Source organism: Diabrotica virgifera, chromosome 5, assembly GCF_917563875.1.
Source record: "Diabrotica virgifera virgifera chromosome 5, PGI_DIABVI_V3a".
In the NCBI taxonomy this organism is placed as follows: Eukaryota; Metazoa; Arthropoda; class Insecta; order Coleoptera; family Chrysomelidae; genus Diabrotica; species Diabrotica virgifera.
The window spans coordinates 54,541,793-54,568,963 of NC_065447.1; the positions used below are offsets into that span (position 1 = coordinate 54,541,793).

Below are 27,171 nucleotides of genomic sequence, written 5' to 3' on the forward strand. Positions count from 1 at the left end.
GCGCTTAAGGTACTAGTACACTTTAGAAGAACAAAAATAATCATTTTTTTCAAGAATTTTTTTTCTCAGAACGTTTATTAAAAATGAACATAAAACTTTTTACATATTAATATCTAACTCTTATAAAATACAAAAAATATATCTTTTTTCATTTATGCACGTACACTAATATTGTAGAGGGCACAAAAGTTGAGGCCTCGAAAAATGATGGCGGACAGTTAATCTCAAGATTGGGATATCTGAAACAAAAAAATCGTACTGAATTTGAAAAAGGAAGGTTTCTTACGTGACAATTTACCATAATTTGATCAAAAACTAAAGAAATAAATATTTTTTAAACATGAAAAACTGAAGAAAAACGAGCGATTTTTTCACAAAAATTTTACAAATTTCCGTAAAATCTTTTTTTTTGCGGAATTTTTCACTAACGGTGGTAAATTGTCACGTAAGAAACCTTCCTTTCTTAAATGCCGTACGATTTTTTTGTTTCAGAGATCCCAATCCTGAGATTAACTGTCCGCCATCGAAACTGCTTTTTTTCGAGGCATTGACTTTGGCGCCCTGTACAATATTAGTGTACGTGCATAAATGGAAAAAGATATGTTTTTTGTATTCTCTAAGAGTTAGATATTAATATGTAAAAAGTTTTATGTTCATATTTAATAAAGGTTCTGAGAAAAAAAAATCCTAAAAAAATGCTTATTTTTGGTCTTCTAAGATGTACTAGTACTTTAAGGTGGGAAAGTGTCTTTGCATGCTGATCGATTAAACTTTTATATCAGAAGAAATCTGAAACAAAAAGCCGAAGCTTATTCACACGTTTTTTTACCGAAACATGCGTTGTTAATGGCTTGCACTTGACTTAAAATAAAAATAGTTATATACTTACAATTTTAGAACAAGCTCGGCAAAATACTTTTCCTCCATCAGGAGGAAGTTTCCTCCTTATAATTCAGAATATGGCTGAATCCATACACTTAGTTTGGACATCGCGATATAAACAAAGTAACGAAATCACAGGTTACGTAATAAAATTACATTATAAATGCACTTTTAAAATGTGCCTTAATACACAAGCTTACACTTTTTGACGTGAAAACCAGAAATGAAACTAATGTAAATTTTGGAGATTCATACAGCTACTTATTCCTAAAAGCTTCACTGACACTTAGGTCCCATTTGGGTTTCGGAAAAACCCTTCCGAAGTGTTTATGTATCTTTCATTTTGTTTGTATATTAGGGTTGTTAATTGTTTACCAGTTTACCTAAAACCTTTTAGGTGCGCCCAATAATATGATTCAAAGGAACAGATTTTATTACTCGGGGAATTTGAATGAACAATTTCGAGAAAACGTCGACACATATATTATATAGTAATATTGGTATTACAGTCGGAAAAATGAAAGAATACCCATGAACGATCACATCAATCACTTATTTTGTATTTGCTGTCTTTTTCTATAACAAACATTTGTTATTTATAGAAAAAGATAGCAAATACAAGATAAGTGATTGATGTGATCGTTCATGGGTATTCTTTCATTTTTACGACTGTATACATGTTTTTATAAAAATATGCAGATATATACAAGTTCTTGTAAAAATATGAAATTTATACAAAATATTCCAGATATGCAAATAAAAATGCATTTTGCTTATATTCGGGTCTCTAGTCATTGTATATGTAGTATGGAGCTTGTTCGGACCTACGATCATGAAAGACTTCTTGTATGTATTTGGTCATATGACAATTTCTTAACTAACCTCACCTAACCTGTCCTAAAATTAACGTACTGTATTTTCTGCTAATAGACCGCAATCATCATATTTATAATTTATATTTTTTGTACAGGAGTACGTTCACCCAGGAGAAGAAATCGATGACAAACCGACAAAAGAAGAGATTACCGTCGCCAAATGGATGAGAAGTAATGTTCAGATTAAGAAAACTAAATTTGCTAACCACAATGTGGAATATTTTACAGGTAAGATTAGTTTATATTTATTTTTCAAATAACAATAAATACAGGGTGTTTGGTAAAGAATGGGCCATAGCTTAACCTTAGATTCCTGAGCTTAAAATGGGTCGATTTAAGCTAACTTACGTTAGTACGAAAGTTGATAATAACCGAAATACGTGTCAAAGTTAAACTTTTATTTTATTTATTCTAGAATATTTCCTGACAGGCATGGGTTAACAACACGAAATTTGGTAAGCGGGCGTTTTTTGGGATGAGAAATCTAAATTCGCTACCAAAAATGATGTATTACCCATAGGGCGCCACATACGTCTTTCAGTGCTCATTTAATATGTTCAATTTTTTTTATCCCCCACTCTACATACTTTTTGGATCAAAATTTTTATTCTCTTAATATTTTTACCTAAAAAAGGTATACTACATTCATTTCGCTAAACTCAACAACTGTTTTCGAGATAAACGCAATTTTAAGTCTGCGATACAACATAATTTTTTGCATAATATCATTGTAGTTAGACCCGAAAAATAAACTTGAATCCATAATAATGGAGCCAGTTCTCATATTTATGTCATTGCATCGCAAATTTCATTTGAGTCGTCGCTGGGCCATCGAGGTGTAAACATCGTTAAAGCGCTCCGAAAAACCGGTGATTAAGAATTCTAATTATCTTATCAACAACAATAAAAAAAAAAACCCATTAGCAATAAGTGAGAAAAACAAAACAATATGTTCCCTTCGGGGAATCTTATTGGGTTCAGAAATGGACAACCAGTTTATCAACAACAAAACATACAGAGTGATCCAATAAATTTACAAATACCACAAGCAACCAATAACCAACTACAGTGGCAGCCAACAATGATGAAGCAACCAGAAAATGCAATGAACATGAATATGCCAACTATGCAACAACAGTATCATACAACTCCTATACAGACAGTAAATACCAACCAGTTCAGCTCTCAACCAGTTCAGCAGCAAATGCCGACATCAAGTAAAAATAGTGCAAATATCGAAGACAGAGAAACTCACTATATGACATCAACCAGCGAAGATGAAGAAGAAAATCAGACAAACAGTAAAAACGCTTGGCAAGTCATGGGAAGCAATAAAAGAAAGAAAATACATAACAACAAACCAAATCCAAGCGAAATTGAAACAGGTAACCGATTCCAACCGCTGTCGAAAGAAACAGAAGAAAATATTGGAAACGTCGAAACCAACAAAATACCAAAACCTCCACCAATATTTGTACACGGGGTACAGGATTTCAAAGAGATGACAAAGCAATTAGAGGAAATAGCCAAAAAAGAAGAATACCAGACAAAAAGTTTAATAAACAACGTTGTCAAAATAAATTGTGAAACACCAGAAATATACCGAAAATTGGTTAAGGAGTTCAAGGAAAAAAATATATACCATCACACGTACCAACTAAAAGAAGAACGAGCCTACAGAATCGTGATCAGATACTTACATCACTCAACCAATACTGATGACATAAAAAGTGAGCTATCTCAGTTAGGGCACAAAGTGAGAAACATAGTTAATGTAAAACAACAAAAAACCAAAGAACCACTTAATCTCTTCTTTGTAGATTTAGAACCCGCGCAAAACAACAAAGATGTCTATAATATAACAGGCCTACAGAACAGAGTAGTACACATAGAACCTCCACGAACTCAAAAAAACAGTATAATACAGTGCATGAGATGCCAACAATATGGACATTCCAAATCATATTGTAATAAACCATACGTCTGTGTAAAATGCGGAGGCTCACACAATACCACCACGTGCAAAAAGTCAAAGGAGACGCCAGCCATATGTGCGTTATGCAATGGAGGCCACCCAGCCAATTACAAGGGATGTGATCACTATAAGAAACTTACCAAAGGAAGCAATAAAAACAATGGATAGCATCAAAACCCATCAGCAATCTACACAAATGATATATACACAAGAAACACACAACAACTATCCAATCCACTGCCCCAGGGCATGAGCTATGCTGAAGTAACTAAACGCAACCAAACAGAAGATACAACCACTGTGTTAAACAAGTTTTTGGAAGAATTCAAGAATCTATTCAACCAACTAATCCAACAAAATAGCATGGTCCTCAACATGCTTACCATGCTTATGAACAAAATGAAATAAATGGCTAAGTTTCTTCGAATAGCCCAATGGAATGCCAACGGCCTTCCAAGCCATACAGAAGAAGTGAAAATATTTCTAGACATAAATAAAATTGACATATTTTTAATTAGTGAAACACACTTCACAAACAGAACTTATTTTAACATACCTAAATATAAACTATATCATACTGAGCATCCTGACGGCACAGCCCACGGAGGTACAGCAATACTCATCAAAGAAAATATTAAACATCATGAACTACTGAAGTACAAAGAAGAACACATACAAGCAACGACAGTAAGCGTTGAAGCACTTCCATATAATGTCAACGTAACAGCTGTGTACTGCCCTCCTCGCCATAATCTAAAACGAGAACACTATGAAGAATTTTTCCAAACTTTAGGACCAAAATTCATTGCTGGGGGAGATTACAACAGCAAGCATACCTTGTGGGGGTCACGACTTATAACAACAAAAGGCAGAGAACTGGCACATGTTATACAAAATAAGAATTACTCATTTATCTCAACGGGAACACCAACATACTGGCCGACCGATCCCAACAAAAAACCAGATTTATTGGACTTCTTCATAACAAACGGTATCGGTATAACTTATACAGATATAACACCAAGCTATGACCTAACTACTGACCATAGCCCAATAATAGCAACGGTAAGTACAACAGTTATCACTAAAAAACCAAAACTCCACCTGCACAACAATAAAACAAACTGGGACACTTACCGACAAATAATTCACGATACTATCGAAATAACAACGAGGCTGAAAAAACCGGAAGAAATAGAAGAGGACTATAACAAATTTATAAACATACTACAGTATGCAGCTAAATCAGCTACCCCACAAAGTAGTCCCAACAGAAACATAAGTAATATACCTTTAGAAATAAAAAAACTGGTAGCTGAAAAAAGAAAGGCCAGATCTGCATGGCAACGAACACACACACCAGACAGCAGAACAAGATACAATCGCATCAGCAACAAATTAAAATCAAAGCTGCAAGAAGTCAAAAATGAGTCATTTACGAATTATATCACCAATCTTTCAAGACAAGACAACTCTATATGGAAGCCCATAAAAAGTAAGAGAAAGCCAATAACAGCATTACCTCCAATACGTAAAAATTCAACACCACCAGGACCATGGGCAAAAAGTGATAAAGAAAAGGCTGACCTATTTGCCGAGTATTTAGCAGAAGTTTTTACTCCACTAAATGACGACCAAGTACCAGAAGCGAACCAAATATTAGAAGAACCACTACAGATACAGGACCGAATAAAACTATTTACTCCAAAAGAAATTAGAGACGTAATTGCCACCCTAAACCCAAAGAAGGCACCAGGCGAAGATCTGATAACCGCAAAAATGTTAAAAGAAATACCCAAAAAGGGCATAGTTAAACTACTGCACATATTCAATGCAATACTTAGATGTGACTACTGGCCCAAAGCACTCAAAATTGGACAAATAATTATGATACCAAAGCCTGGCAAAAACCCTCTAGATGTCTCATCATATAGGCCTATCAGCTTATTACCAACAATCTCCAAGTTGCTTGAAAGACTTATCCTAAACAGAATAAATGCAGAAATAAATCCACAAAATTGGATCCCAGATCATCAGTTCGGATTTCGACAAAGCCATTCAACGATACAACAATGCCATCGCATAGTCAACGCCATTAACCAGTCACTTGAAAATCAGCAGTACTGCACAGCAGCCTTTATAGACATCAGTCAGGCTTTTGACAAAGTCTGGCATCCAGGCTTGTTATGCAAAATAAAAAGAATTCTTCCAGCAAGTTACTACAACCTACTGAGAGCCTACCTACACGAACGGCAGTTTAAAGTAAAAGTTAATGAAGAAGTCTCGGAATACAAGCCTATTCACTCTGGCGTACCACAAGGGAGCATACTAGGACCATTATTGTACATACTATATACATATGACTTGCCTACAAATGATAAAACAACCATCGGGACATTTGCAGACGACACTGCTATTTTTGCCAAGCATGAAGATCCTATTGCAGCAACACAAAATCTCCAAGAGCATCTAAACTCACTTGAAATATGGCTGAAGAAGTGGAAGTTTAAGGTAAACGAAACAAAATCATCCCATATAACATTCACTCTCCGGACTGGAACCTGCCCACCAGTAACCATCAATCAAATAAAAATACCACAAAGTAATCAAGTCAAATATCTAGGGCTACACTTTGACAATAAACTCAACTGGAAACACCATATAACAAAGAAAAGAATGCAACTTGACCTAAAAACCAAAGAACTTTACTGGCTCATTGGAAGAAATTCCCATCTTTCAATAGAAAACAAATTGCTAATATATAAAGCAGTGATAAAGCCAATCTGGACTTATGGCATTGAACTGTGGGGCTGTGCTAGCAAATCCAATACTGTGATTATCCAGAGAGCGCAATCCAAGATACTTCGAGCAATAGTTAATGCACCATGGTATGTATCAAACCAAACTCTACACACAGATCTAAAAATTCCATATGTAACCGAAGTCATCCGAGAAAACAACAGAAAACACCACAACAAACTAGAAGACCATCCTAATCCACTACTTCATCCACTACTGCAACCTGTCCACAATAGAAGACTAAGAAGAAGCTGGCCCTCCGACCTAAGAGGTAACTGAGGAAACATCGCTGGATGTTTACCTCTCCACGTCACCACATTTACAATAATTTAATTTAATGTAAGACCAACAAATTGACTTATAGATGTTTGTTTTATATCTGATTGTCAATAAAGGGAGATAATAAAAAAAAAAAAAAAAATTTCATTTGAAGAAATTTGCGTTACATTTTTGAAAATTTTTATGGTTTTAAGTTACTTTTCGGGTGTAACTACAATGATATTAGGCAAAAATTGTGTTGGTCAAACCGGCAAACAGGTGTATGTTCTCAAAGAAATTGAACGTTTACTAGAAATTTAACTATATTTAATTTTATAAAATAACAGCTTTCGAACTCTGAACTTGACAAATGAGACTTCTCCTTGGTTTGTTTTCATCTAACTTCTTCCACACTTGGCAAACCATAACGGTTTGTTTTTTAAAAGAATTTTGATAACTTACATACACGTTAACATTTCACTTCAATATTAATAATTGTAATTTTGAAAATTTAACTTTAAAATTTAGTATCTTCACTTAGAATTAATTTAACCAACACATGGCTTTTTAGCCATTTTCAATTTAATTAATTTTTAATTATTATTTACATACCAATATAAAGGACGCATAAATTAGTGGTTCCTTCTTTATCATTTTAATGAATGACAGTGCTCAGCTGTTCACGTGAACTCACAATGGTTTGACGCAGACATGTTGTAATTTTAAACTAAAATAGAATTTAGATGGGATAAACTTTAAATTTTAAGGGTTTTATACCCGATATCTGTGGCTTTTGCCCAGTATCCATGATTTATCATGTGAATTTTAACAATTGCTCTTCTATGAAGGATTTATAAGAGGACGTAAGTTTTTTCAATCTTTTTGTTTATAAAAAATCTCTTATCTTAAATGTCCTTTTAGGAAGCTCTGATGATGGCACGTTATGTGTTGAAAGTACTTAGTTGCCTGTACCTGTTGCCGTACCTGTTGCTTTTAAAAACTATTAAAATGTCACTACAATTATAAACTTTTTTGTTTCTGTCCTCACAACAATAAAACTAATATACATATTATACATTTGTTTACCTTCATATTGAACAATTATTTATTATTGACAGATCATTTCAACACCCAATCAGAGCCCGTATAACGACTAATACCATACTGTCGGTGTGCGCATGCGCGCAGATCAATTAAATTCACCCTCAATCTCAATCGCGCCTAAAGAAGTATAACTTCTAAAAAAGTATTCAAATTGTCTGTAATAAATTACAATAATATGTACACATAAAACACTCCAAATATTTTTATCACTGAAATATATGTATCTGCAAGTTCAAGGGTAAAATTTAACATAGAAACAATACTTAGAATAAAATAGGCAATATTTTTGTCCGTGAATGTAGGATTCCTCTTGCTAATTTCTTTTACAGTTATGTCAAATATCATTATTCAATCAAATATCAGTTATTCAAATATCTCAAAAATGTAGATTCTAAAATAGAAATGAACAATCTAGTAGTGTTGTTTTATTTCTGGAACATTTTTACATTTGAAACATTCTTATTGCTCCTTTCATTTTAATAATTATTATGGTTAACGTAGTATGAACACAATCGATGCAAATGAATTGTTTTAGCATTTATCGCATGATAAAATTTAAATGCAAATATAGTAACTATTCAGAAAGTAATTTGCAATGACGTCTTTTATTTAATTATGTTCAATGGTTATTAAATCAAAAATAATAATTATAAAGATATAAAGAAAAATTGGAAAAACGTAAATACCTTGACTAAGAAATGACCTTAAGAAATGACATTAAAACTAAATTACAAAAAAACTTAATAACAATAGTCTTCCTTTTATACCGCTAACGCGGCTTTGGGATTATAGCAGGGTAGTCTGCTACCTCTAGAATCTCTATATCTAAAATGTTCCTCCCTTTCCAGGATTTTGTTATCTAATTTTAGTATTGAGTCTTCGATATTAATTTTTCCGACCACCATCCATTTTGTTTTCTTTGCGTTGATTGTTAACCCCTTTGAAGTAAATTCGTTATTTACAGCGTTCAACAGGGTTGAAGGTCTTCTAGATTATCTGCCATTATGGCGGTGTGGACAATTCGATGCAATAAAAGGTTCGAATTGTTTTCTTATGCCCTGTGTCTGTTTCTTCTCGATCGACGATGATAAATAAAATGTTTGAAGTCGTGGAGTAAAAAATATGGTTTTATTGACAGCTACTGAATTATTACACTACAGGTGTTGATAAGGTAAAATTTTATAATATACTGCCCTTAATGACAGCTACTGATAATAATTACACTCGGCGTAACTTCGAACAATGCCTTACGCACTAGAGTTATGACTTAACTATTCTAAATAGACTGCGACTCAAAATAGTCCCTAAAGCTAATTTATAATCTCACCAAAATGCTACGATTCATCAATAAGTTTTATTGCCTTTTTGCATAATAGCAAAAGTTTGAACTTTGAATACTTTGAAAGCTTAGAACTACAATTTAATCGAGGACGCAACTGCAACACTTGGAAGTACGATTAGAATAACAACTATTTGGCAATTTATTTAGTTTTCAGTAAGTTGAATAGACTCTAATAAAACTGTTAATCAATATGTTTCACAATTATACACGGTGAAACTATAAAAGTTTAGGAAGTTAAGAATAATGTGAGATTACAAATTAAGGGATTAATTTGTGATTGAACACGGTGTCATCTGCGTATCTGACGTTATTAATAATTTCACCACCGATTTTAACACCTTCGCGATGATTATTTAAAGCATCCTCAAAAATTGGTTCGGTGTAGGCATCGAACAATGTCGGGAGATAACACATCCCTGTCTGACACCACTCTTAATAGAAACTTTAGCTGTAACTTCTTGATCCAATTTAATACAAGCGGTCTTGTATTAAGAGATTATAGTAAGTAAAGATTTTTGAACAATCTAATGTCATATATACATTAGTTATGTATTACTGTCCAATATACTGTTATGATCTGCTTCTTATTAATTTTATATTAATTATTATTTATTTGATTAATTATTTAATTGTCGCAAATCATACATAAAAAAATGAATAAAAAATCTCAGGGTGCCTTTTTATAATATCAAGAAAATGTCTAAATTATCTTACGTTATACTTATCTTCTCTCGTGGGTTCAGTATCTCTTAGTTGATCCTAATCGGAATAAAATAGGGAAAAGAAATAAAGCAAAATATAAAATAAACATACAGAATTGTCTTTTATTTATCAAAATCGATACTCTAAAAATCTATCAAATCTAAAACCTGTGGACACAGATGTCCGAATGAAATTTCTACCATTTAAATTTATTCTAGTTAAAAAAAAAACAATTTATCGGTTTGTTCCCGATGACTTTGGTACAACAAAATAAACAAAACCAAATTATGTATTCGCAAGATTAGCTATACTCCCTATTTACTTTCTGAAATATTGGAATTTTAATTCCTACGCTTTTTACTCAAAATTTTAGTTTCCGAACATAAAAATATCTTTCACATAAGTTGACTGACCTTTTGCTTCACTCACTCTGATGTCTTCTCGTGACCCAAAACAGCTCTCCCTCGTTGACTATGTTAAAGGCTACTCATCAAAGCCGTCTCCGTTCTCCAGCTTCAAAACTATCAGCATACCACCACCAATTCTCCAACAAGCCAGGCCTCTTTTGACCAGTACTCGATTCAAACAAAACTCCAAAAATTCTCTGCTCTCCTTCTCACAATAATACAGAATCAAAGAGGTATTTCGTCTCAATTTGATCTGTCTCTCGTTCCACTTTTCAGCACTATTCTCCACTATCAAACAACCACTGGTACTTGCTAACTATCTATCCACGAAAACGTCGAACTGCTCCTCAGCGATGCCAATAACATAATGCCTTCTTTTTCAAATTCACTCAACATTCAAACCACTTTTCCCCTTCCAAAATGCCAAGAATCAGAAACATTTCTCTTTTCCATTCGACAAACAAACAGTCATTTTCAAAATTATTCCGACCATCCTAATTACTTTCGGGGAACCCTACAACATTTACTCGGGGTGAAACAAAGATATTAAAATTCCAAACTTTCTTTTAAACCATTTTTCTAGAAAATGATAATTACCTCTACCTGTGGATTCTATAGTTCCCGTAATAAACAATCTTTTTCCATTTTAAACCTGAATACATCGTCCTTTTCACTTTAATTATTCACAAAAGTCTTTAATGGTTCATCGGAAAGCTCATTAAAAAAGAAATCCACTTACATCCAAACTAAATTCTAATAAATATTTACAGATCAATATACAGGGTGTATCAAATTTATGTGCCCGCGTTATTTAAAAAAAAATTAATTTAATTTTTATTTTGCCTTTGATTGATAAAATTGAAAACACAATAATACATTATATAAATTTTGTGAAAATCAATAGAATTCCGATTGTATACAGGAGAATCTTTGATAAAAAAAACTCCTGTAGAGTTACGTTTAAAAATTTTGATATTCATTTCTTGTTAACTTTCCTTCTTCCTAATCTGTCATTCACACAAATGTACTTTCTTTTAGGAGCTCGAGCAGTCGACGCACTCCTTAACTCACCTTTTGCAACCAAAGACGATCCACTCTTCAAGACTCGAGAAGGTATTGCCGATTATCTCCACGTCATGCTAACGCACAAACTCTTCCATCGGGCACGTAAAGTACCGGTAGACGAACAAGAATTAAAAGGAAAGAAAGGCAAGAAAAAAGATAAGAAAGAAGATAAAGAGAAGAAGGATTCTGGAGAGGACGAGAAGAAAAAGGAGAAAGAAAAGGAGAAGGTGACTGACGCGGAAAGCAGTGTAGTTGAAGGTAGCAAGGATCAAAAGGTTAGTTGATGCTTTCATCTCTTTATTTTAAAAATATAAGTATTTAATGATTAATGGAATGGTTTTTAAACGATGCTTCATTTCAACAACCGATCAGGAGTTATAGATACAAACAATGATAAAAAGGCATAAAACACACTTAAATTCAGCAATGAATTGAGAGGAAGCTAGGACAAATAATCCCCGGACAAATAATCCCGGATAAAAAATCCCCACAAATTATCCCCGGACAAAAAATCCCGGACAAATAATCCCCAGAATTTTTTTTGGACAAAATATCCCCACAAAAAATTCCGGACAAAAAATCCCCAAGAAATATTTGCTACCGAATAGTTTTCTAAAAGTTTTCCTGAAATTTTAACAAATTTCGAATTCCAATTCCATGCTGAAAACTTTAAATTATACATGACAAAAAAGTGTGACTTTTTACAAAAATCGTGGAAAATATGGGGAATGAGGTAAGGCCCCATTTTCATGAAAGGCGCTTAACGCGCATTTTGATAACGCGCGATTACAACTACATACATTTTACTTGAGACCGTTCACATGCCAACGCGGGTCTTGATGACCTAAAACGCTCGTTAGCATGTGAACGGTCTTCAGTAAAATGTATGTATGTAGTTATAAACGCGCGTTATCAAAACGCACGTTAAGCGCCTGTCATGAAAACGGGGCCTTAGCTCATTCCCCATATCTTCCACGATTTTTGAAAAAACTCACATTCTTTTGTCATGTAAAAGTTTTCAGCATGGAATTAGAATTCGAAATTTGTTAAAATTTCGGAAAAACTTTTAGAGAACTATTCGGCAGCAAATATTTCTTGGGGATATTTTGTCCAAAAATATTTGTAGGGATTTTTTGTCCGGAGATTATTTGTCCGGTGATTTTTTGTCCGGGGATTTTTTGTCCAGGGATAATTTGTGGGGATTTTTTGTCCGGGTTATTTGTCCGGACCCGGATTATTTTGTTGTTATATATTTAGTATTTTGTATTTTGACAGCGACTTCCGAAGTGGAGGTCGAAACGTCAATAAATTACATTTTCAACTTAAATTGTGGCTTATTTATTCCCAATAAAATAGTAAATTACATAAGATGCCACAAAGAAATAGCTTCAGAACAATATGTAAATCTATGTTTCTTTTATAGCCTGAAAAAGAAAAGAAAAAGAAGAAAATTAAATTGGAAATGCATTATGACCAACGTTTTGAAGATAATTTAGATGCCTACGTTTGGATATATGATCCAATTCCTTTCCACTATTGGATAATCGGTACTTTCCTAGTTTTGGGAGCTATTGGAATCTGTCTCTTCCCCTTATGGCCACCATCTGTCAGGTATGTACATTTTCCTACTATTTGCTAATAATTTAGCTTCAATTTAACAGGTATTTTTGTTAACTGTCTTTGGCAGTTCAGACAGCAAACAGATCTATGTATAGCCTTCACAGCACTATTAAATCCAAGAGCCTAACACGAATCTCAAAAATCAGGATATACAGGGTGTTTGGTAAAGAATGGGCCATATGGGCGTAATTGTTATTTTAGTGCAATTTTTTGATTCTCCAATACTTTCTATGTAAAAAACATGCTCTTCATTCTTAACGATAAAGCCATTAGTTTTCGAGATATTTGAAGCTAAAAACGAAGGAGCATAATAAATTAATCGAAATAAGTGCGATTTTTTATTTTTAACTTCAAATATCTCGAAAACTAATGACTTTATCGTTACGAATGTAGAGTATATTATTTGCATAAAAAGTATTGGAGAATCTAAAAATTATGCTAAAATAGCAGTTTAATCAGTGGCGTAGAATTTGGGAAGGGTTAACCATTCTCTTTCCCCTGTAGTACGTCTCTGGTAGTAGCCAGAAACGATTATTCAACATAATTTAGTAGGGTGTATAGTGCCTACACTTTCTGCCAAGTATCACAAATGTGACTGATATGTCAAATTATTTTAAAGTATTCTTTTTTTTTTAATAATTTATTCTTTATTTAAAACTTTAAGAATTATGTGTGCGCGATACTATACAGGGTGTCCAGAAACTCTACCGACAAACGAAGACAGGAGATTGCTCAGATAATTTTAAGACAATTTAACCCAATTCACCTAGTCCGAAAATGCTTCTTAAGGGAGCTAGAGCTCTTTGAAGATGGCGTCATGAAATTAGTTTTTCTTAAATACCTCCAGAACGCTTCTATTTACAAAAACGAAAATTGGTATGCGTATTTACTTTTCAGAGATGAATCGATTCCATCTATTGCAAATTTCTTGTACCGGTCATAGGCGTGCGTTTTGGGTAGAGCAACGGGTATTTTATCGCATAACGTTTTTGTCCTTAAATTTTATGCATTTTTGATACCGGATTATTAAATTGTGAGGTATTCTAGTACAAAAAAGTACTCTTGATTTAAGTCGGTAGGACACACCGTTTTCTAGAAAAATCGATTTGAAAGTTTTTCGTTTTTGGAATTTGAAAAAAATGAAAAAAAGAAAAAAAAGAACTGTTCAACAAAAAACGAAGTATTTTACCAACATAAAGTATGAGTAACTTTTAGTACTCGAATACCTCATAATTTAATAATCTAATGTCAAAAATGCTCAAAAATTCAAGACAAAAAAGTTATTCTATCAAATAACTGTTGACCCACCCAAAACGGACGCCTATGACCAGTATTAGAAATTCGCAAATAATGAAATCGATTTGTCTCTGGAATATAAATAAATGTACCAGTTTTCGTCTTTCTAAACAGTTTTTTTTTTGAATTTTTTTTTTAATTCAAAAAGCGAAAAGTTTTCAAATCGATTTTTCTAGAAAACGGTATGTCCTACCGATTTAAAACAAGAGTACCTTTTAGTACTAAAATACTTCCCAATTTAATAAACCAGTATCAGAAATGCATAAAAGTTAAAGATAAAAAAGTTATGCGATAAAACAACCGTTGCCCTACCCAAAACGGACGCCTATGATCGGTACTAGAAATTTGCAATGGATGGATTAGATTTATATCTTGAAGATAAATGCGTGTACCAATTTTTGTTTTTCTAAATGGAAGCGTTCTGGAGGTATTTAAGAAAAACTAATTACAAGACGCCATCTTCAAAGAGCTCTAGCTCCCTTAGGAAGCATTTTCGGAATAAGTGAATTGGGTTAAATTATCTTAAAATTATCTGAAGAATCTCCTGTCTTCGTTTGTCGGTAGAGTTTCTGGACACCCTGTAAAACTATTTAACATATCCTTATGGTACTTGGCAGAAAGTGTAGGTACTGTACACCCTACTTTTCTTCAAGTGCCATCTTATTTCCGAAGGTTGGCGATCATCAGGGCTATACGTATTTTCGAAACTGCTGACCGAAACAATTTGTTGTTGCTACAGCTATACCATTCCCGTAGATTCTTTAGCCATGAGTTTCGTCTCCTTCCTATGGACCTTTTTCCTGCTATCTTCCCCTGCATAATTATTCGAAGCAGTTCATATCTTTCGCCTCTTGTAATGTGTCCCAAATATTGCAGTTTTCGTTTTTTGATCGTAAATATGACTTCCTTTTCTTTAGTCATTCTTCTCAAGACCTCGACGTTTGTGACTCTCTCCGTCCATGATATTCTCAAGATTCTGCGATACATCCACAGTTCAAATGCCTCCAATTTTTTGATATCAATCTTTTTCAGCGTCCATGACTCCATTCCGTAGAACAGCACAGAAAGTACGTAACATCTCATCAGGCGAAGTTTCATTTCAAGGCTCAAATCTCTTCCACAGTACACTCTCTTCATTTTAGTGAATATGGATGTGGCTTTTTCTATTCTTATTTTGATTTCTGCTGAGCTATCGTTGTCTTCATTTACAAAAGTGCCTAAATATTTGTATTTGCTAGCTCTATCGATAATTTCATTGTGTAAATATAGATTTTGGACATTTCGTGTTGATTTCGATATTACCATAAATTTAGTTTTCTTTATGTTCAAAGATAGTCCATATTCTTCGCTGCAGTCTGCTATCTTATTCACCAATGTATGTAGCTCTTCAAATGTTTCTGCGATCAGAACGGTGTCGTCGGCAAATCTTAGATTGTTTAATCTAACACCATTTATTTTAATACCTATGGATTGCTCAGAGAGTGTTCTATTCATTACGTCTTCGGAATAGAGATTAGACAGGGTTGGTGACAGTATACACACTTGCCTCACACCTCACTTTATTTCAATTTCTTCAGTGGTATTATTCTCTACTCTCACTACTGCTTTCTGATTGTAGTACATATTTGCTATTAGTCGGATGTCTCGTTTATCTAAATTCTTTTCTGCCAGGAGTCTGATTAGATTATTAGATGATCATGCCGCAGTTTATCAAAGGCCTTGTTATAATCTATGAAACACATGAATACATCTTGATTTATGTCAAGACATCTTTGAGACATAACGTTCAGTGCAAACAACGCCTCTCTTGTTCCCAGTCCATTTCGGAATCCAAACTGGGTATCATTGATGTCCATTTCCAGTTTTCTGTGTACTCTAGTGTGTATAATTTTCAGGAATATTTTCAGTACATGGTTCATCAAACTGATTGTACGGTAATCACTACATTGTTTGGCATTCATCTTTTTTGGTATAATAACAAAGGTGGATAAAAGCCATTCTTGTGGTATTTTTCCTGATGTATAAATGCTATTGAAAAGTTCAACTAAAATGTGGATCGAGTCTTCTTCTATCAGTTTAAGGATTTCCGTTGGTATTTCATCTGGACCTGGGGCTTTACCGTTTTTCATTCTTTTTAATGCGTACATTACTTCCTCTTCCGTTATTTCTGGACCTTCGTCTCGTTGTATGTTACTTAGTTCAGATTGTTGTCTATCATCTGCAAAGAGTTCTTCAACATAGTTTTTCCATGTCTTCAACTGTTCTTCTAGTTCTGTTATTATGTTTCCGTTGACATTATACAGGGTATTTGGCTGCTTACGTTTTTGTGTACCTGCAAGTTCTTTCACTTTTTTATGTACATTAAAAATATCATGTTTTGCCTGCAATTGCTCTATTTCTTCACATTTTCTTTTATAAAAATCTTCCTTTGCTATCCTGATTTCCTTTTTGATTTCTTTCTGTATTTGTTTGTACGTTCGTTCGTTCCTTCGTTTTTTCCTTTCATTATTCTCCGATTGTCCATGAGAAGGTACAATTATACACCCTACTAAATTATGTTAAATAATCGTTTGTGGTTAATACCAGAGGCGTACGACAGGGGAAAGTGAATGGTTGACCCTTCCCAAATTCTACGCCAATGATGAAACTGCTATTTTAGCATAATTTTTAGATTCTTGAAAACTTTCTATGCAAATAATATATTCAAATATCTCGAAAACTAATGGGTTTACCGTTACGAATGAAGATCATGTTTTTTACATAGAAAGTATTGGAGAATCAAAAAATTGCACTAAAATAGAAATTCCGTCAGTGGCGTAGCATTTGGAAGAGTCAACCATTCACGTTCCCCCGTCGTACTCCTCTGGTAGTAGCCAGAAACGTTTGTTTAACATAATTTAGTAGGGTGTACAGTACCAGCACCATTTACCAAATTTCGTGTTGTTATCCCATGCCTGTCAGGAAATATTCAAAAATAAATAAAATACATAACTTTAATCTTGACACCCTGTATTACGGTTATAATCAAGCTTTGTACTAAGGTAAGTTAGCTTAAATCGACCTATTTTAACCTCAGGAATCTAAGGTTAAGCTATGGTCTATTCTTTACCAAACACCCTGTATAATATATACATAATATGATCATGTAAAACATATACAGGGTGAGCCACGCTCAACGGGACGGAGCCTACCGAGGAAACGGCTAAAGATATTAAAAATTCCTTCCGTAGGAATACGTAGGTCAGTACCGGCTACAAATTAAAATTTGTGAAATATATACAGGGTGTCCCAATTTAGCGTAATGATATAAAGTTATATATTTTTAAATGGAACAACCTATATTTCACTTTAATTTTGAATTCTACTGAACAAAATAATGTTATTTTATTCAACATTTGCTATACCTATTCTTGACCGATTTCGATATATTTGGGTTTTTCTGAAAATGTACTATTCGCGAAATTAATTAATTACACATTATCGCATGAATTTTAATTAACGTCTTTTTGTCACTTAATTGTCAACTGTCCATGCTTTACATCAGAATATTTACCATTTGAAACTAATCTACAGAGTGTTCGCAATCTGAAGTGTCAATGCCGTACATTTTGGGACACCCTGTATTTTACTTTAATTTTGAATTCTAATCAAAAAAATAATATTACTGTATTAAACAATCCCTATACCTATCTTCGATAATTTTCGATTTATTTGCGTTTTTTTGAAAATGCACTATTCTTGAAATTAATTAATTACACTTTATTACATAAAGTTAAACAAAACGCACTGGAAACAATTAATTTACATTAAATGTTCAAAATGGTGTCCATTTTCTTCAATACATAACCTCACTCTGTGTTCAAAATTTTGTTTGACTTTTCTTAACATTTCTGAAGTAACTGTTGCAAGCGCATTACGAATACGCGTTTTCATATCTTCCGCGGTTGTAGGTGGAGTTTGATAAACGAAACTTTTAATATATCCCCCAAAAAAAAAAGTCCATTGATGTTAACCCAGGTGATCAGGAGGCCAATTGACAGCACCACCCCTACCTATTCACTTTCCGGGAAATTTTCTGTCTAAATATTCTCTAACATTACGCGTGTAATGTGCTGGAGCACCGTCTAGCTGCAGAAACATTGTTCTTCTAATATTTAAAGGCATATTTTGCAAAAGTATCCAAAAGTCTCTTCGTAGAAATCTTAAAAACTTTTGTCCATTTAAATGGCCATTAAAAAATACGGTCCTATCACATGTTCTCCTATTATTCCACCATATACATTAAGGGACCATCGGTTTTGTCGATCAATACATCTATATTCATGTTGATTTTCCGTACTATAATAGTGAAAGTTATGTCGATTCACAGTCCATTATTATGGAAAGTAGACTCATCAATGAACAAAATTTTATCAAAAAAATATTGATCTGCTCCCGTTTTGTCTAGAAACCATAAACAAAACTCTAACCTACGTTCAAAATCAGTTCCATACAAATGCTGATGCATTTGAATATGGTATGGGTGATATTTATATTTTTTAAGAATTCTGCGTATACTAGTTTGGCTTACTTCAATCTCCCTGGTCATCGTCCTTGTACTTGTATTTGGATTCTCAATAACTGATTGAATAACTTCTAATTCGGTATTTTCATCTTCAGTTATGGGATTTATCAATTTTCGTTTAGTATAAACAACACTGCCAGTTTCACGAAACCTTGTTAAAACTCTTTCAAATACTTCTTTACGAGGATGACGTTTTAAGGGAAATCTCTCAGCATAGACTCTTGATGCTAACAAACTGTTTTGATCACATTCAGCCAGTATTAAAATCATATTTACTCGGTCTTCAATTGAATAATCTGCCATTTCTATTAATTGAAAACAATACATCAGTTAATAGTTTGACTATTAATTTGACAGCTAGGTACCTTTTGTTTTTTCATGGCATTCTTTATAATGTATATTGAGCTATGTAATTAACGACATTTAATGTTCCAGGTAACATAATGCAAATAGATCTGAAGATACTAGATATTAATATAAAATTTTATAATAGTTTGATTATAATAATTGTTACAGCATTCAAATATAGGGTATTTTGTTTAAGTTAGAACTTTATGTAATAAAGTATAATTCATTAATTTCAAGAATAGTGCATTTTCAAAAAAATGCAAATAAATCGAAAATTATCAAAGATAGGTATAGGGATTGTTTAATAAAGTAATATTATTTTTTTGATTAGAATTCAAAATTAAAGTAAAATACAGGGTGGCCCATTTAAGTTAAGAAAGTAATTATACAAAATATTGTACAGCACTGACACTTCAGATTGCGAACACTCTGTAGATTAGTTTCAAATGGTAATTATTCTGATGTAAAGCATGGACAGTTGACAATTAACTGACAAAAAGACGTTAATTAAAATTCATGCGATAATGTGTAATTAATTAATTTCGCGAATACTACATTTTCAGAAAAACCCAAATAAATCAAAATCTGTAAAAAATAGGTATAGGGAATGTTGAATAAAATAATATTATTTTGTTCAGTAGAATTCAAAATTAAAGTGAAATGTAGGTTGTTCCATTTAAAAATATATAACTTTATATCATTACGCTAAATTAGGACACCCTGTATATATTTCACAAATTTTAATTTGTAGCCGGTACTGACCTACGTATTCCTACGGAAGGAATTTTTAATATCTTTAGCCGTTTCCCCGGTAGGCTCCGTCCCGTTGAGCGTGGCTCACCCGGTATATGTAATACATAATTATTATGTAAAACAGTGATTAGACCGGTGTTTATGTATGAGTGTGAGACGTGGTCGCTGACAAAAGCAAAAGCGGAAAGAAAACTCAAATGTTTTGAGAGCAAAATCCTCGGAAGTATCTTCGGACCCTATTACAATTCTAATACTAACTAACACCGAATGAGAACAAATGCCGAGGTCAAACAGATATATAGGGCTAGCGACGTAGTCCAAGAAATTAAATCCCAATGTCTAAGATGAACTGTCAATGTCCAACTTCTTCTTACGGTGCCTATCCGTTCCGGGTGCTGGCGATCAGCATGGCTATCCTAACTTTGCTTGCTGCTATTCTGAATAGTCCGGTTGTCGATGTATTAAAAGACTTTCTCAGGTTTTGAAGCCAAGATATTCTTCTTCTCCCTGGTCCTCTCTTTCCAAATACCTTGCCCTGAAGAATGAGTTGCAGCTAGCCATATATTTGTTCATTCCTCATAACATGGCCAAGATAGTTTGCGCTCTTTGATGGTGTTAATAATCTCGCTTTCCTTGTCTATTCTACGTAGGAACTCAAAATTAGTCACACAATCTACCCACGAAATTCTTAAAATGCGTCTCTAACACCACATCTCGAATGTCTCGAGTTTTCTTAAAGAAGCTTCGGAAAGTGTCTAGACTTCTACTCCGTATAATAACGTAAAAAATACATAGCATCTGATAATATAGATTTTGGTAGCAAGAGGTAAATCGTGACTTCTGAAAACAGGCTTCATCATTATGAACGATGATCTTGCTTTTTCTATGCGTTGTTTTATATCACTTGAGTGGTCCCATTGACTGTTTATGTTGTTACAAAGATATGTGTAGCTGTCCACCCTGTCAATTGGTTGGTGGTTAACCAAAAGTTGTGTATTTAATATTTCGCGCTTACTGACTACCATGTACCGGGTGTCCCAATAAGAATGGCTCTCGTCCATATCTCAGGAACCGTTTATACTACAGCTTTGGGAAAAAAAATTTTAACAAAAGTTGCCCCTAGAAAAGCCTGGAAATTATTTTCATAATTGTAAGTCCACCGCTAGAGGGCGTAATTGAATATCAAAAATTAAAAATCTGGAAATCTGGAAATAAAAGCACTGGAAATCCAATCATCGTATTCTTCATACAATTCTGTGCATATTTTATTTCACAAGTTTAAGTCTACCTGTTCAAATAGAGGTGGGGGTGAGTGGGAACCTTGTTATGAAAAAATCGCTGTAAGTCCGGTTCTGCTTAATCGATTTTTACAAACTTGGTCTTGTTGAAAACAGCTCTTTTTCGTCAATGTAATAGTTATAATTTGGAAACAACCTATTACGTAATATGCCGGCTAGAAGGCGCTATTTATTTTTTTTAGAAATCTAGTTTTCTTTGGAAAATATTAAATACAGGTATGTATTTTTTCCTGTATTACAAAATTAGACCAAATTAGCAACAAAATACCGAAAACCACATGTCGATACCTTTTTTCTATCTCGAGATATCTTAAGAAACGTGTAAATTTTAAACATAACTGTTGCTGTCATATAAGTGGAAATATATAGAAGCACGTAGTGTGCTATGGAAAAAAAACAAAGGAACATTGTCCAGATGTCACCGTATATAATGAATCAAAACAACAATAAGACAAATAACACTATAAAATATAACAAAAAAAGAGTGTGTGTACTTTGTACGCGAGTAAGAAGTTATATTTCTATTATTATGATTTTAACGAAATAAATATATTTTAAACAGTTTAATTTTATTTTTATTTAAATATTACACTAATTTTAATACTTAAAATAATACCAAAAAAATAGCGTTAATATGTAAATTTTTATGAATTGTTGCCTCCGCGCATTTGCTTTTCTCTCGATGGATCGTAGAAAATGTAAAAACGTCAGATTTTCTACACAAATTTTTAATTTTTATTTCATTATATTTTAATATCAATTATCCTATTCCCAACTAAGATAAATACATAACTGTTATTGTCACCGGTAAACTAAGTTAAGGAAGTCAAAGTGGAAACAAGTAGTGTGATATGGAAAAAATAGAACAATCAGTAAAACATAAAAATTTGTTCATTGATGGTTTGTTGCGGTTTGTTTCTATTAAATTTTATATAAAATTTATACAGAGTGAAATTCAAGATGATTCTTACAAACTAAGAAGCATTTGACATGATAGCCACATTCTTTGAATGCATAAGAAGTGCAACTGTTGCGGCTAGAATATATGCAATGAAATATCCCCAAAGACGTCATCCCAGTAGTAGAGTTTTTCATATTTTGTTTTGATTTATTATATACAGTGACATCTGGAAAATGTTTCTTTGTTTTTTTTCCATAGCACGCTACTTGCTTCTATATATTTCCACTTATATGACAGCAGCAGTTATGTTTAAAATTTACACGTTTCTTAAGATATCTCGAGATAGAAAAAAGGTGTAGACATGCGGTTTTCGGTATTCTGTTGCTAATTTGGTCTAATTTGGTAATACAGGAAAAAGAATACATACTTGTATTTAATATTTTCCAAAGAAAACTAGATTTCTAAAAAGAAAATAAATAGCGCCTCCTAGCCGGCATATTACGTAATAGGCTGTTTCCAAATTATAACTATTACATTGACGAAAAAGAGCTGTTTTCAACAAGACCAAGTTTGCAAAAATTGATTAAGCAGAACCGGACTTACAGCGATTTTTTCATAACAAGGTTCCCACTTACCTTCACCTCTTACTTGCACAGGTAGACTTAAACTTGTGAAATAAAATATGCGCAGAATTTTATGAAGAATACGATAATCGGATTTCCAGTGCCCTTTCATTAGGCAAATTTTGTAAAATTTCGATTTTTTAATTTTTGATATTTAATTACGCCCTCTAGCGGTGGACTTACAATTACGAAAATAATTTCCAGGCTTTTCTCGAGGTAACTTTTCTTATAAATTTTTTTTTCCAAAGCTGTACTATAAACGGTTCCTGAGATATGGCCGAGCGCCGTTCTTATTGGGACACCCGGTACATACTACTTGTGCGACATTATTCTTTGCAAACCATCTAGAATCTAGACTATCTGCAAAAACTATTGCGTCGTCGGCATATCTAATGTTGCTTAGACGCACTCCGTTGACTAACAGTTCTCCCAGCGCTTGCTCGAAATATATTCAGAGTATATAGTAAACAACACCGGGGACAGAATGAATTCTTGCCTATATGTCCATAGGCTGCCTAATAACTGCCTTGCCAAGTTAATCTGGGAGAAAGCTCCGGCAGGGAGATGGCTCTTAGTACGTTCATGAATGAGGTGCAGAGATAATATTATATGGTCAGATTTAAGAACAATGGGGCTACTCACTGACTCAACTGTCATGGACGACCGTTTGACAGGAAAGCAAGTTCTGCAAACAACCAAGACCCACCCTGGGTTGTAGTGCTATGGGAAGAAGATTTCCATATCGTAAATCGTTCTGAATATTTTGTTTATTGTCCTTTTCATGAGCATTTTTCAGTGTGTAACAAATGATAGGAAAAAGGGTAAGTCCGTGATAATACACATTTGACATTTATTCTAACATGACATTTTAGTTAAATCTGACAGTTGTCACATTGTATTTTCAATTTGGAATAAAAACAAATCAAATGTGTTTCTTGCATTTATAAAATGGTATTTTCTTTGATTTGTATAGTCTTATAAATTATACAGATTATATTTGTAATATTATTATCTAATTAAAAAATAAATATTTTTTATTATGGCGCCATCTATCGACAACTAGAATAACTAGAATAAATGTTATAAATGTCACCGATGGAATGTAATCACCGACGTGCGTTTTTTTCTGTCACATACAGTTTAATGCGTTAGAAAGAAATCGAAAAACTGTGACGCACTGAAAGATGATCATGAGAAAAAGAATAGTAGCAATTTGTTGTGTGATGTAAATGAATAATACAAATCTTCATTATAATTAATAATTTTTTGTTGTTGCAATGGAGAATGGAAGGTATTCAGATGATACGTATTTTACTGCTGGTGTCATTCCAAAGAACCTTCTAGACATCAAACAGCTGGGTATTAGTGAACATCTCTATAAAGAGCAAAATGAAGCACTGGTTAGGACTCGATATAAGAAAAACAAACAATATGGTGTTAAATAATGTTATAAGGGTTAATACGGGGCGATCGGAAAGTAGTCCTGTTTTAGATCTGTTTTGAGATGGACATTGAGAGGTGACTCAAATTTTTTTGCAGAAATTGCTTGAAAATAACTCAAATAATAATATTTGAGTTATCCTCCCACTCAAAATGGCCCGGGACATTGTTTAAATAATCAAAAGGTGAAAATATGAAGGAAAAATTCGATTTTTGAAGTTATACTTCTTTAGGCGCGATTGAGATTGAGGGTGAATTTATATTGATCTGCGCACATGCGCACACCGACTGTATGGTATTAGTCGTTATACGCGCTCTGATGGGGTGTTGAAATGATCTGTCAATAATAAATAATTGTTCAATATGAAGGTAAACAAATATATAATATATTAGTTTTATTGTTGTGAGGACAGAAACAAAAAAGTTTATAATTGTAGTGACATTTAAATAGTTTTTAAAAGCAACAGGTACGTAATAATTGTAAATGTATCATAGGTACCTACCTATTTGAACCTACCAAAATACATAGTATGTAATACTTTTATTTACATAATTTGATTACCATCAAAATTTCTAATATATTGTTTTCTTACTCTATGTTTTGTTGTATTTTTTCAATTCTAAATCATTTCAATTCAAAATCAAAATAATTTAATTTAATTCAAAAATGTCAAAAGCTTAATCCGTTTAGTTAGTCGATCTTCGCACATAATGACACATTGCCTCCGTGGCGAAGCGTTTAAGGCGAATGAACCCCAATATACCAACCGCGCTGATAGCTGGTTCGAATCCCAATAAAAACTTTTATTTTTTTATTTTTTTTTATACATTTTATGATTGTAAGTATATTTATTATATAATTTTATTTTCAGAAAATACGTATTTAGTTAAAAAATTTTCCGACAATTAATGTTCAGAAATCATTTATGGCATTTTTAATGTGTTTGTGTGTGTTTTATTCTTTTATTATTTTAATTTTTGGCACTGTTTTAATAAAAATGTTTGAGAAGTAGTAAGTATAAATTAGTTTAATATTTAAATAAAATATAAATAAAAAGTATATTAATTTCGTTTAAATCATATAATAGAAGTATAACTTCTTACGTGCGTACAAAGTACACACACATTCTTTTTTTTTTGTTGTTTTTTTAATTATAACTTTAAAACTATTCATTTCTGAGAAAAGTTGTACTGACATAAAAGTTGTGTAATTAAATTTCCTACAATATAGAATTGGTTAAAAATTTAAAAAATAGTTACCCTTGTTGCAAAATAGCAATATTTGCGAAAAAAAACATACAAAAACAAGTATTCGCATTTTACGTATTTCAAGCATTTATGCTACACTTAGGACCTTCATATTTTACCCAGAAAAACTTTATGATATAGTAAAACAACACTGTAAATTTCATTAAGATCGGTTTAATAGATTCTACAAAATAAATTTTGCAATCCAGCTTTCGCAAAAAAAAATCTTTTTTTCAAATGTTGCAGGACTGAAAATAAAGCAGATAGCAAGTTCAATTTTTTTTTGCTTATAGAAGTGTACTGTACCTTTCATTTGCAATTTGCAAAATTAAAATCGATTCATTACCACGGCGTCAGGAAATTTTTTAAATAAACATTAATTTTTGGTGCCACACGCAGGACAGCGGTGTTCGATACACACAAGTTCATTTCCACCAAAATGTGTTCCAATCTTTATCTCATATATTATTTTCTTACTCTATATTTTGTTGTATTTTAATATTTTTTTCCACAAAAATCAAACTAATTTTATTATTGTTTGTGAAATATTGTTTAAACAATTGCATATGTTTAAAAATAAACTTTTATTCTCTAAGTTAAAATATATGAACAAAGAAAGTTTTTGCTAAAAAAAGTGTTATTTCAAAGGATAGAGTATGTGTTTTTATTTTGCAATAAACAAATTTATTTATTTATATCGAAATGTAATAAAAATTAAAATGTATCAATCATTATCAAAGGTCATTGGAATGCCCAATCTGAGCCCAATAATTAATGTTTATTTAAAAAAATTCCTGACGTCGTGGTAGTAAATCGATTTTAATTTTGCAAATTGCAAATGAAAGATACAGTACACTTCTATTGGCAACAAAAATTTCAACTTGCTATCTGCTTTATTTTCAGTCCTATAACATTTTGAAAAAATGAATTTTTTTGCGAAAGCTGGATTGCAAAATCTATTAAACCGATCTTAATGAAATTTACAGTATTGTTTTACTGTATCATAAAGTTTTTCTGGGTGAAATATGAAGGTCCTAAGTTTAGCAAAAATGGTTGAAAAACGTAAAATGCGAATACTTGTGTTTGTATGTTTTTTTCACAATTATTGCTATTTTTCCAAAAGGATGACTATTTTTTAAATTTTTAACCAATTATATATTGTAGGAAATTTAATTACGCAACTTTTATGTCAGTACAACTTTTCTCGAAAATGAACACTTTTAAAGTTATAATCAAAAAAGGAACAAAAAAATCGAAATTTTCCTTCATTTTTTGACATTTTGATTATTTAAACAATGTTCCCGATCTTTTTGAGAGGGAGGATAACTATTATTTTTTGAGTTATTTTCAAGCAATTTCTGCAAAAAAATTTGAGTCACCTCTCAACGTCCAAATGTACTAATATTTTTACAGATGCGCCCTGGTCTAAAGTCCCTTTACACTAATGGTTTGTTTTTGTTATACTACAGAGGGAAAAAATAATAACACAATTTTGTTCATGAGTTTTTTACTAATTATCTACCTAAAAGATCGGTATGCATACCTCATATTGTCTCAATCAATTGTCTCAACACAACTTGATACGACGACATGTTCGTATGTTCATCCATCTCAGCATGTCCGGAGCCGCTCCTCATTAATGAGACAAGAGGACTCCGCATGTTCTTCGAC

At 32.7% G+C, this 27,171-nt stretch overlaps 1 protein-coding gene across 1 annotated transcript in view; it reads left to right on the plus strand.

Moving 5' to 3' along the window:
• Nucleotides 1–27,171, plus strand: part of LOC114339306 (translocation protein SEC62) — a 92,172-nt gene that overhangs the window by 38,993 nt on the left and 26,008 nt on the right. The window contains exons 2-4 of the mRNA XM_028289944.2: nt 1,853–1,985; nt 11,383–11,684; nt 12,833–13,020. Coding sequence (XP_028145745.1) covers nt 1,853–1,985; nt 11,383–11,684; nt 12,833–13,020 — 623 coding nt within the window. The remainder of the gene's footprint in view (nt 1–1,852; nt 1,986–11,382; nt 11,685–12,832; nt 13,021–27,171) is intronic.